The following is a 12,451-nucleotide window of genomic DNA, read 5'->3' as shown; positions in this document are numbered from 1 at the left end:
TAGAGAGGTTAGGCATCTTGCCTAGGGTCACACAGTGAGTCAATGGAGGACCCAAGACTTGAACCCAGGTGTGTGTAACTCCAAGCCCATACCCTTCATAGCTACATTCTTTTTTTTTTTTCCTCTTTTTTTTTTTTTTGAGACGGAGTTTCACTCTTGTTGCCCAGGCTGGAATGCAATGGCATGATCTTGGCTCACCGCAACCTCTGCCTCCCAGGTTTGAGTGATTCTCCTGCCTTAGCCTCCCAAGCAGCTGGGATTACAGGCATAAGCCACCATGCCTGGCTAATTTTGTATTTTTAGTAGAGACGGGGTTTCTCCATGTTGGTCAGGCTGGTCTCGAACTCCCGACCTCAGGTGATCCGCCTGCCTCGGCCTCCCAAAGTGCTGGGATTACAAGCATGAGCCACCGCACCCGGCTTTCATAGCTACACTCTTCTGTCTCCCCCACAGGATTGCCAAAAAACACCCAGGAGGCTGTGGGGTAGAAAACAGGGGTTCCATTTGGGTATTAGGAGAATTGCATTGAATCCCGCCTCTCCCACTGCCTTGCTGGGACTCTGACCAAGAGATTTAACATTTTCTAAAACAAATTATTATTATTACAAAATAATACATGTTTACTGAGTTACATTTGAAAAATACAGAGTAAGAGAGAGAAAATGAAAGAGCAGCCACAATCTCATCAGATGTCTTTATAAACATCTTCTTCCCAGCTGGGTGCAATAGCTCACGCCTGTAATTCCAGCACTTTGAGAGGCTGAAGTGAGAGGATTGCTTGAGGCCAGGGGTTTGAGACCAACCTGGACAACACGGTGAGCCCTCATCTCTACAAAATCTTTAAAAATAAGCCGTGCATGGTGGTGCATGCCTGTAGTCCCAGCTACTTCAGAGGCTGAAGGGGGAGGATCACTTGAGCTCAGGAGGCTGAGGCTGCAGTGAGCCAAGATCGTGCCACTGCACTCAGCACGCGTGACAGAGCGGGGCCCCATCTCAAATAAATAAGTAAGTAAATAACTTGTACCCAGATGGCTGGAGGCAGGTAGGGGCAGGTCCCTGAAGTTTCCTGAAGCCCCTCCCACCCCGCCTTCCCCTTCATTTATTTAACCACTGTTTCTCCAGCGTCTCCTGAATGCCAGGCCCTGAGCCAGCTCCTGCCTTCCTGGGGCTCTCACTGAGGTGAGGCAGATAGATGATGTGAGAAAACACAGAAGGACAATATAGAGAAGTCAGGCAGTGACAGAGGAGCTCCAGGGAGACGGCAGCCTGTGGGCTGGGCTCCTGTGGGTGGGCCAGATCAGGTTGGGTATTGGAAAAGTCCTCCCCATAGGAATTGCATTTCAGCTGAATCTTGGAGGATGAACAGAAATTAGGCAGGAGGCAGAGGATGGGAGGAAGGTGTCCCAGGCTGAGGGAACGGCTTATGCTATGGCTCAGAGGCAGAGAGGGCTCTGGACATTCAGGGAGCAGAGCGTCACCCCCTGTGATGGGAACATGGAGTGGAAGACAGAGAGGTGGGGATGACCCTGCTGCCTGCTGCCCTTGCAGGGGAGCTGGGAGACCAATGAGACCAGTGTGAAGGCAGTTTGCCACATGCAACTCATATTACAAGACAAGTAGGATTTCTTTCCTATCTCAAAACTTTATTCCCATACTTCTGCCCTCATTATTGCTCCCAGTGTTTGCCCTGTTGCTCTCCCTACAACCCCTCTTCCCCAAAGCGGGAAGGAAAGATAAAAAGAGCAAATTCCTGGGAAGGACCAGCAGCACAGTTTGACTGGATGCTTTTAACTAAGTCTGCAGGCAGGAGAGACTTTTTATCCCTTGCAAGTTAATGCAAATTGTTAGGGAGATAAATAAATGACAGAGCTGCCGATGGACTGTTGGGCTCAAAGGAGGGACATTTGTCTCACTTTAGAAGAAGGACCTGGAGGGCTCAGCCCCATCGACTCGTTCATTGTGCTGTTATCTGCCAGAGAGGTGGTGACACCACAGCAATTAAGACAAACTTGAGTCTATAAGTTCGCGCCTGCAATCTCATGGCTTCAAAACAAGACAAATGATACCGCCAAGGGAGGAAACAAAGTCTTTTTCAGACTCTGTCCAAAGTCACAGCGAATATTTGTGGTTGTTCAGCAGAAAATTCGTCATTATGAGGTCTGGGCTCTGCTGCCTCCCTGCCCCGCATAATAATCCACTCCTGTGGCTCGTGCCAGCCCAGGCTGTCTCAGGGGCTCCACCCACTGCCAGCTACAGCCCGCCCTGCCTGCCCACTAGTTGAAGAGCATCTCTGGTGGGTCAGGGATGTGATTTCTGCCAAGGCGGAAAGGAGTCATGACAAAGCCGGCAAGCGCCACGGCAGCCTTGCTCTGCCATGGAGGCCACTGACCTCATCCCACTTCCTATAAGAGCAGCCAGCACCCACCAAGGACCAGGCTCAGGGCAGACATCCTGAGCTGTTTACTGCTTCCCCTGGCCTGGTTCCCCCTGCAGACGTCTTTGCTCCTCCTCCCTATTCCTGACCCCACATCGCCATGCCTATTGCCTTTGCCACAGCACCTTGGAGCTGATGCCAGCCTCAGCCTCCTCCTTTGGCCTCTCACCTGTGCTTGGATTGAACTGCTTCCTCCGGCCTCATGAAGTGAAAACACCCGATCTCCCAAAGTAGAAGCTGGACCCGGCCCAGGTGCAGTCCTGGGGGTCCACCTGGCCCCAGGAATGGAGTTGGGCTGCCTTGAGCCATCGGTGCAGCTCCCCTCTCCACGCCCTTCTGCCCACCTGCTGGGCACTACCTCCCTCCCTCACCCTGGGACTTGGGGCCGTCCTTCCCTCCCTCCATCCTCCCTCTATGCCCCTCTTTCTCATGGACATTTCTGTGACTGAGAACACAGGCTCCCATTCTGGTTTTCCTTTTTTTTTTTTTTTGAGACAGGGTCTCACTCTGTCGCCCATGCTGCATTGCAGTGGCGTGATCACAGCTCACTGCACCCTCCCCCTCCCAGGCTCAGGTGATCCTCCCACCCCAGCCTCCTGAGTAGCTGGGACTACAGGCATGTGCCACCACGCCTGGCTAATTTTTGTAGAGACAGGGTTTCGCCATGTTGCCCAGGCTGGCCTCAAACTCCTGAGCTCAAGTGATCTGCCTGCCCCAGCCTCCCAAAGTGCTGGGATTACAGGCGAGAGCCACTGTGCCCGGCCATGTTCCCATTCTAATAGGGGCCAGACTTAGCTAAAGGTTGAAGCTCCAAGGGGGAGTTTGGGCAGCAGTCAGGAGGACAGAAGGCATCTTTGAGGTGGCATCATGGCCCCTCTCTGGGCTCCATCCCATGTGGAAGCAGCTGTCCAGTCCCTTCTGAACCACCCTGTGGGGGCCCAGGGGCTGCCAGCCTGCAGGCCCAGCATCATCCCGAGGCTTCACCTGGAGGTTCCATTGGCCTGAGTGTGCAGACACCTGGAAGCATATGCCTCCCCAAAGATGCGGGTCTGTTCAGGCAGGGCACCCGCAGCTTCCCTCAGTGAGGCCGTACCATCCAGTTCACCTCACACTGGCCTGACCACCCCCCTAACTGGGATGGGCCTTGGGTAGGGGCTCTGGGTCACACTGCTTTGGACCACAAGGCCCCCGCCACATCTGGAGAAGAGGGTTCCACCTCTCCTCCCTCTGCCCCAACGGACCTCTTGGAACAACTCCAAAGCCCTGGGATTCTGTATCCTGCATTCCCCACATGGGAAAACCAAAGACAGAAGCAGGGACGATGGGCTGAGTGTGAGGGGGCCTCCTGGCCTTCAAGCCAGAGCCCTAGAAGCAGAGGAGGCACCTGCCTGTCATTGTGAACTGGGGCCCCGTGAGGATCCTCCTGTCCCGGGAACACTTCCTTCTAGGCTCCCCTGAAGGTCTGAGAGGCCTGAGGCTGCCTCCAGTGAGGGTTTGTTCTCTCAGAGGCTCCAGTTAGAAAGTGAGTGGGCGATATTGAGGATTGGAGCAAGAGATTCAAGCAGGACAATGACAGGCCCCAACGGCCTCAGGTCTGAGGGCCCCATCTCTGCACCCTACCTTCCCTCCCTCCTACCGTCCCACACCACAGGCACCCTCCCTGTGCAGGCCCTGGGCCAGGTCCTGGGATAGAGGTGAGTCAGCCTCATCCCTGCCCTCAAAGGGCTCACAGTCTATATCCAGAGAAGGAAATAAAGAAGCTGCCAACTGGGCGTGGTGGCTCACGACTGTAATCCCAGCACTTTGGGAGGCTGAGGCGGGCAGATCACTTGAGGTCAGGTGTTCAAGACCAGCCTGACCAACATGGTGAAACCCCGTCTCTACTAAAAATACACAAATTAGCCGGGCGTGGTGGTGCATGCCTGTAATCCCAGCTACTCGGGAGGCTGAGGGAGGAGAATCACTTGAACTTGGGAGACAGAGGTTGTGGTGAGCCGAGAGTGCACCATTGCACTCCAGCCTGGACAACAAGAGCGAAACTCTGTCTCAAAAAAAAAAAAAAAAAAAAGGTCAGCAAAGAGGAGGTGCCGTTTGAGAGGGGCCTGAAAGGAAGAATAGGAATTAGCCACATGGATGGGGTGAGGGTGGGCGGGGGTGGCTTTCCAGCAGGGAAAGAGTTCGTGCTGCCTAGGCCAGTCTCAGGCACCGCAGTGTTCTAGGTCTTAGCCTTCCCGCGACCTCTGAGGGCAGGGGCAGCTTGGCCTCTGGCCCCCAACGGTGACGAGGAATCACTTCAACAGGCCAAAGAGGGACCTGCCTCCGGCCAGAGGGGTCTTAGCAGGAGAACCCCTCAGGGGTCACTCAGCTCCCCATCTTCTTGAGTTCAAGCCAGAGGGGAATTTATAGTTGGGGACTGCCCCAAAGTAGGGGCCCTTGACAGGGGGTCATGAGTGAGTGGGCTCCAGGGTCTCCACAAACCCTAAAGTTGTGAACAAAATTCTGTGCGTGCATGCATGTGGGTGATGTAATTTGGGGGCAAGGACACTCACAGGATGAACCCAAATCGTGAGAACTCTGCTCTGGGACATCAGAACTGGGAGGAGCTCCAGGACACCGTGAGATCAACCCCTACATTGACAGATGAGGAAACAGACTCAGACAGGAGACGTGCTTTGTTCAAGATCACCCTAAAAGTTGGTCTCCAGGCCAAAGCATGCATCTGGAGCAGTGTTTCTCAGTGCTGTTGCGGGGCGCTCTGCACCTGTATCCCTGGGGAGCTGGTCAAAGAGATCCTTCGCCCCTTCCCAAAGGTACTAACATTATCTTGGCAAACCAGAGTTTGGGAGCCTCTGTGCTAGAGGACAGGGCATGTGTGTGTGTGTACATGTGTACACATATGTGTGCTGTGTGTGTGGAGTTGACTATCAGAGCCATGGCTAAGAGTGGGGCTCTGGGTCCCAAACAGTGCTTTGCTACTTGTTGGGTGACCTTGGGTAAGTCACCTGGCCTCTCTGTGTTTCAGTTTCTTCATCTGTAAAATGGGCAGAATAATCGTGTCACCATCTACCTTCTGGGATCATGGTGGGGATTAAACGAATTGATACAGTGAGCCCTAAGCACACTGCCCAGCAAGGTACCTGCTCACTTTTCCTACCGCCCTTGACTTGGGATTTGGGGCTGACAGGTTTGCTGGATGAATGTTCTCAAAACAAGGATACGCTTTAGTCTGGGTGGTGGCTGATTCACATTCCAAGGTAGTCAGCCCCGTGTGGGAGCCCCTGAGCTTTCCCCACTCTCTGAGCGCCTCTTCCTGAGACAGTCCATCACGTGCGCTGCCTGCAGTTCTCCCTGCCCTGAGCACTGGGCCAGGGTCTTCCTGGCCTTCTGTGACCTTCCTAACCCCCGGGAAATGCAGGTGCTCAGAGAAAGCTGGGAGCCCGTGCCTTGAAAAGCATTACTAAAAGGATGATGAGCCGACTCTGCCCTGGGAAGCACATGCTGCTTCACATAGGGTGCCCTTCCATGGGGCACTGGACTGCACATGGGCTGGGAGTCACAGCTCCACCATTTTGGCCATTTGACCCACACACATTTATGGTGCAGAGCTGAGGCCCTGTTCTTTGTACTGGGGATACAGTGTGAAAAAGACCAGAATCTCTGCCCTTGTGGAGACCCCATTCTAATGGAGGGCAGAGGAGGAAGGAGACGGAAGAGAAAATAAGTAAAATAAGTGATGTGTCACACAGTTCTGAATGCAGCAGAGGAAAATGGTGCAAGTGATGCGCACAGGCGGCCCCAGGGCAGGTGCGGGAGGGGTGCGACTTTAGAGTGGTTAAGTAGGTTTCACTGAGATGCCATTTGCGCTGAGACCTGAAGGGTGTAGAGGTGAGCCATGTGGATGCATGGCGGAAGCATGCTCCAGGCACCAAATGCAAAGGCCTACATTAGCTGGAATAATACTAGCTGCTAGTAACATATAAAACCCCAATCAAAATAATTGATCCCTAGCTCGCTATTTTAATTTATTTTTGAGACAGGGTCTCACTGTCATTCAGGCTGGAGTGCGGTGGTGCCATCACGGCTCATTTAGCCTCGACCTCCTGAGCTCAAGAGATCCTCCCACCTCAGCCTCTCAAGTAGCTGGGACCACAGGCATGCAACACAACACCCTGCTAATTTTTTAAGTTTTGGTAGAGACAGCGTCTCACTATGTTGGTTCAGGCTGGTCTTGAACTCCTGGGCTGAAGCAATCCTCCCCCCTCGACCTCCCAAAGTGTTGGGGTTACAGGCGAGAGCCATTGTGCCTGGCCCCCAAACTCACCCTTTATAATAGCACCAATCCCATCCAGGAGATGGAAGCCCAGCGGGGCAGTGGCTCCCTAGCAACGCGGTACCCTATGGAGGGAGTGTGAACCTTCCATGGCTAGACGTCTCTGCTGTGACCCTGGGTGGTTATGTGCCCGGATGTTCAAGGAGCAGCAAGACGACCAACTGGCTGGAGTCAAGAGAGAATTTGGGGCGATGGAACCAATATTCTTTGAAGGCAAAGACAGCAGGACTTCCTGCCAGGCTGGATGTGGGTGTGAAAAGGGAGTCAAGGCCATGTCCTGGCATTTTTGGGAGTGCCAAATGGCTTGGGCACTGGGAGGATGGAGATGCCATTTACTGACACAGGAAAGCAGTAGGAGGTCGGGGTGGGGTGGGGGATTAGGAATTCGCTTCTGGACGTGTTGAGATGCTGTTCAGACACTCAAGTGGAATCCTGAGCCCCTTGGAGCCTCAGCTCCTCACCTGCAAAATGGGGGTGGCCAGGCTTACCTGGCACGTGGCTGAGGGGATTTCCTGAGAGGTGAGAGGTGTGGCAGGTGTGGGGTCAAGAGCAGTGAGGGGCAGGGGTGGGGCTGGGGTGGAGAAGGGCCTCCCAGAACAGCCCACTCCCTCCTCAGCCACGCAGGTCAGGTGGATGTGTCTGGCAGTCCTGTAAGAAGCTCATGGCGGGGGCCTGAGATCCGGGCCTACTCCTTGCCATGGGACCCATCCAAGTACCTCTGTGCTTCTGTTTCTCATCTGACAGTGGAGCTGGGCTGTGGGCCTCAGCACAACTGCGAGGAGCTAGCGGGAGGCTTGCAGGTGCCTGGGCAGGCAGCAGGCACTGTCACACACATCCCTGCTGAAGTGGAGATCCCACCTGCCCCCAGCCCTGGGGGGTGACAGACCCCCTGGACAACACAACTCTTATGGCAGAGGCTGTCACAAAGCAGTAATACTTTTATTCCCATCAGTGATGCTGACGGGACTGACCCTTTATAGAGAAAGACATTAGGAAAACAGAAGTGGGCAGGGGCCCTGGGAGCCTCCATTCTCAATGCCCTACCCTTTACCTCCCTGCCAGTGTCAGCGCCTTCAAACCAGAAGGTATGGGGATGGCCTGGTGGGGTGGGCCACACATGGGGCTCCCTGGGCAAGGCCACCTGCTGGCAGAGGTGAAGGCGAGGGCAGGGAAGCCAGGGCCCAGCAAAGCTCTTCTGGCGCAGGCAGCGTACGGAGAGGGGCGATGGGTGGGTTGTTCTCCTTGGTGACTGGTCCTGGGCTTTCAGCGCCCTGCGGCAGCCTCACGGGGGCCCCTGCTGGCTCCGCCTCTCCTCCAGCGCCCGGCACACCCACATGGACACCACGGTGGCGTTTCCATCATTGAACTGCACGATGAACGGGTGGCCCTGCGGGGAAGAGGAGGAGGCTGTGACAGGCAGTCCTCGGACTCCCGCGCTCATTGTACTTTCCAGGGCCTGCCCTCAGCCTGGATCTGATCTCTTTCCCCAGTAACCCTTCGAGGTAACAAGGGAGGCTATCAGCTCCATTTCACGGCCTAGATAATTGAGGCCCAGGGACAGGCAGTGACATACTGGTAGTCAGCACCAAGCGTCTGGAGTGCTGGCTGGCACATCTCAGACTCTGCCACGTCTTCCTGAGGCTCGCACTAGCCTGGAAGGTGCTTAAGGGCGAGGGCCTGTCTTTGCTGCACACTCTGCCTGGCCCTTCCTCTGCCCGGCATCACTCGCACGGCCAGTCAGCCAAGGCCTGGCACTGTGTTGCCAGCTTTCCAGTTCAGTTGCTGCCCAGAGACCAAAGAATCATCTCGTCAGAGGCCATGTCAATCCCTTTTAGCTTTCTCCTTTGTCTACAGCTCTCCTATAAAAAGAAGTCACCACCTGCAACTGGAGGGAAGGCAAACATGTCAGGGGAAGTGGGGAGGAATGTGCTGGGCTGTGCACAGGATCTCTGGGTTCCTGGTGAGAAGTTCCACTGGGGGCTGGACTCTGGAGGGGCCGGCCCTGTTGCCCTGTGGCCTGCCTCTGGTTCTAACCCACTTATCACACAGGCAGACCAGGTTCTATTTAGCCAGTTCTCTTCTCTGCCGTCCTGAAGCACCAAGATTTACATCCACAATCGTAGGGCCTCCTGGGAATTCCCAGGGAAGGTCAGAAAAAAGCAGGGACAACACCCCAGGGTTACCAGGCCACAGTCAGAGGTGAAAGGAAAAGTGAAAAGCCTTCTCTTTCTTCCTCTTCACCAAGCGGCTTCTTGCCTAGGAACTTTCACCAGGTGGCTTCCTCTCCTACCCAAAACTGTGCAGCTTGCATGGTGAGACTCGGGGAGCCATAGCGAGGGAGAGAATGGGGGAGATGAGGGCGCCCTGTGCCTGCCCCCAGCTCTTCTCCCTCCCCGTCCAGCGGCCGCTTCCTCGCTTCCCCCAGCTCTCCTCCCTCCAGCTTCCTCAGCCCCTCTTGGGCCTGTCCTCCGCCTGCACAGCCTGGGCTTTCAGGGTTGCTTTCCCAGCACACCCCAGCCTTGGCTGCAGCCCTAGAGAGGCTGCTTAAGGAGCCGCACGGCCTTGCCATGAGCTCATCACAAAGCCAGGAGGGATGTGGACCCTGGCTATCCCAACCTCAGCTTCTGCAGGGGCTGTCAAGGACCAGGCCTGGGTAGAGCAGGGGACAGCATGGCCCCTCTGGACCACAGGTCAGACCTGTGGGGGATAGGAGAATGCTCAGGCCGCCTCATCCTAGGCTGATGCAGTGCCCGCCTCCAACCTTCTCAGTCGAGGTTGGGAAACCTGCCCTGGGGACACCCTGCGTGGGTCTATCTCAGAGGCACACAGAGTACTGTCAGAGCTGCGAGGAGGAGGAGGAATCTTGGCTTCGAAGATGCCAAGGCACCCAACCCCGGGCAGGGACCCGCTGAGGCTGGGGTGGAGCTAGGCCTGGAGCCCAGCTGGGTACTTCCCATAATCTGCTCATAGCACTCTGGGAGGCTCCTGACACACCTGCAGGACCCCTAAGGGCGCAGGGACCATGGAGGCCAGGCTGGGTGTGGCCCTGTGGGTGGCAGAGGTTTGGTCTGGGGCCTGAGGCAGGAGAGGCCCAGGAAGGACTGGATTTTGGCTTCCATATGTTCTCCTCCCCATATATATGCCCACCCCATGGCTGCTTTCCCAAATCGCAGCCTAGACAGAGGAAATCCTTCCCAAAGTCCAAGCGTGCACATTTCCTCTCAGGAGGCTCAGGAGGGGCGACCTCGTGCCCTTCTAAAGAACAAAGGGAGAAGCTGTGCTCAGGAGTGACGGGCCCCTCCCCCCACGCCCGGGGTAACACAGTGTCACTTTCCCAGAATGCCGGGTGACTTTGGGGCCCATATGCTCCATCTCTGTTATCATCTGTTCCGGAACAAGCAGAGCAGAACTGCAGGAGGGAGCATAGAGGCATTCCTCCACATTCTAGAAGGGCGGATGGCCGCACTGCAGGGAGGAAGTTTGCCCAAGTGCCCCAGTAGGCGAGGGGAGAGGGCTGCTCGGCTGCAGCCATCCTCAGCTCCGGTGGAGACGCCGGCCTCTCCTGCCCTCAGCTGGGAGATGACCTCGTCTCCCGCTGCTGCTGAGGCACGTTGTATCCCTGATACTTTACCCCACCTGCAAGGGAAGCGAGCTGGAACCACTGGCTTTGTCCCCAGCCACTGTTGATTGGTTTAGGGTGGTTGCCTGAAAGGGAGAATCACAGGGAACAGACATGGAGGGGACCCAGCATCCTAGGCTGTGGCCTGTGGACTTGGTAGCTGCTGGCAGCTGTTCACCATTTGACTGGACACACACAGAAAGCCAGTGTGCAGGGCCCGAGAGCAGGAGGTGCTGTCCAGAGGCAGGCAGGAGGGGGGTCCTGACGGCACTGGAGACCCTGGGGCCATTATACCCAGAGCCTGGCAGCGTCTCTGCCTGCAGGGTCCACACTGTCACAGGATCCTGTGAGGCACCTCACAGGCTGGGGCTGGTTTCTGTTATTTGCAGCCAAAGAAGTGTTAACTCACACAGGTGGGCACAATCGCCTCCACTTTACTGATGGAGGCTGCAGGGTCACAGCTGACCTGCCTGAGCTCCCAGACATGGGACTGAATCACAAGTCTGTAACCCAAACCCACTGCCCTGGGCTCTTCCTGGATAGAGGAGGGAGAATCAATATTCAGATTGCAACTCCCCCTCATCTTGTTTCTACCTTGGCGACTCAGGCCTGCCTAGCCAGAGGTGCAACCAGGACTGCAGGCTGTAAGCCTAGACCATCCCAGGTCTTGACCTCTATCAGCACTGTCCCCTGGACACACTGGGAGAGTCACTGACTCCTCCTCCTCCCATCAGCCCTGCATGGGATTCAGGGAAAATAAACCATGACCCCCATGTTAGAGGAAAGGACACTGAGGCCCCGGGAGGGAAGAGAGGGGTTAGGAGCTGGCACTGAGCTCATGTCTCCTGGTTTCTATTCTGGAGTATTCTCGGGGCGGGGCTGGCCTGGCTCCCCTGGGACCCTAGCAGGTGTGGCTCTCTCCTTCCTCCTAGACTGTAACTGATGCCCTTAACCCTGTGACATGCACAATGCAGGCATTCCTCATGAGTTTAGCAAGCAAACAAAATCTGATGGAGAATTTGGGAGGAAGCACAAAACTCACTTGGCCACCCAGAGGTGCCCGAGTTCCACACAGCCAGATGCTCAAGGCATCTTGGCAAGGCCAGACTCCTAAAGACGGATGGAGATAGCACACTAAATAATACCAAGTCCAGCTGGGAGGTGACCCCATCTCCTTCATATTACTGATGAGGCACATTGTATCCGTGTTGCTTTACACCACTCTGCAAGGGACTGACTTGGACAAGGAGTGCTGTGTGCTGGGCATTTGCCAAAAGTTTGTCCTGATGTGCCCACTGGCTCCCATGCTCACTGTGGCCCACACACAGCTATGCATCTCCATTGTGCTGAAGAGGAAACTGACACAGTGTGCAGAACTTGCCCAAGAGCAACCAACCAGGAAGTTGGGTTAGAACCAGAACATGGGTCTCCTGACTCCAAATGCCTTGCTCTCCTGTGCCTGCAATCAGACAGCCAACCTCAAGGCTCCTTGCAGAGTCTCCAGCCCCTGCGGCTGGTCCCTCCCCTGGACTTGGGTGAAACGTACATCCCTCCCAGGCAGAGGAATCCAGGTGCAGGCAAGCTCTTGCAGCCCCATCAGGCTATAAGGAACAATAGAAGCACGGCATGGTGCAGCTCCCTGGAACCCAGGCACCAATATAGATGCTTGTCAAGAGCATCTTCCACCCACGGTGACTGCCCCAGGCATCTAGGCCTCTTTCCTTCACGCAGAAAGCATGTTAGCACCATTTCTGCACGGCCATGTCTGTGGAGCCTGGCAGTGCCAGGCTGGAGCTGCTGAAAGATCTTGCTGGCTTCATCACCAGGCAGTGAGAGCCACTCTCATTCCCTGGATTCTCTCAGGGCCAATTGCAACAATTAAACTGATGAGAGTTGAAGTTATTATAGTTCACAGACTTTGCCACAGAAGATGGAGACACAATGAAGGGAAAAGAACAGGGCTGCCAGAGGCAGGATGACTCCAAAAGTGGGACACAGGGAAGAGTCGGGGAGGTGCTGGCATCACCTGGGCAGACACTCTCACCAAAGGGGCTGAGAAGCACAATGA

General features: G+C 55.5%; 1 protein-coding gene and 1 long non-coding RNA gene across 8 annotated transcripts in view; one reads left to right on the top strand and one right to left on the bottom strand.

Moving 5' to 3' along the window:
• The window catches only part of LOC129050142 (uncharacterized), a 43,490-nt gene that overhangs the window by 8,613 nt on the left and 22,426 nt on the right, over positions 1 to 12,451 (top strand). The window lies entirely within an intron of this gene.
• Positions 7,683 to 12,451, bottom strand: part of MAP2K5 (mitogen-activated protein kinase kinase 5) — a 260,308-nt gene continuing 255,539 nt past the window's right edge. For 5 of the 6 annotated variants that reach the window (XM_063716193.1, XM_054531617.2, XM_024232761.3 and 2 more), the window contains one exon: positions 7,683 to 8,151. In XM_063716193.1, the coding sequence (XP_063572263.1) occupies positions 8,047 to 8,151 (105 nt within the window). In that variant the 3' untranslated portion in view covers positions 7,683 to 8,046. The remainder of the gene's footprint in view (positions 8,152 to 12,451) is intronic. The other variant, XR_010137177.1, reaches the window with a different exon arrangement.

Source organism: Pongo abelii, chromosome 16 (genome assembly GCF_028885655.2).
Source record: "Pongo abelii isolate AG06213 chromosome 16, NHGRI_mPonAbe1-v2.0_pri, whole genome shotgun sequence".
NCBI lineage: Eukaryota > Metazoa > Chordata > Mammalia > Primates > Hominidae > Pongo > Pongo abelii.
This window is presented reverse-complemented; position numbering and strand designations above follow the sequence as displayed.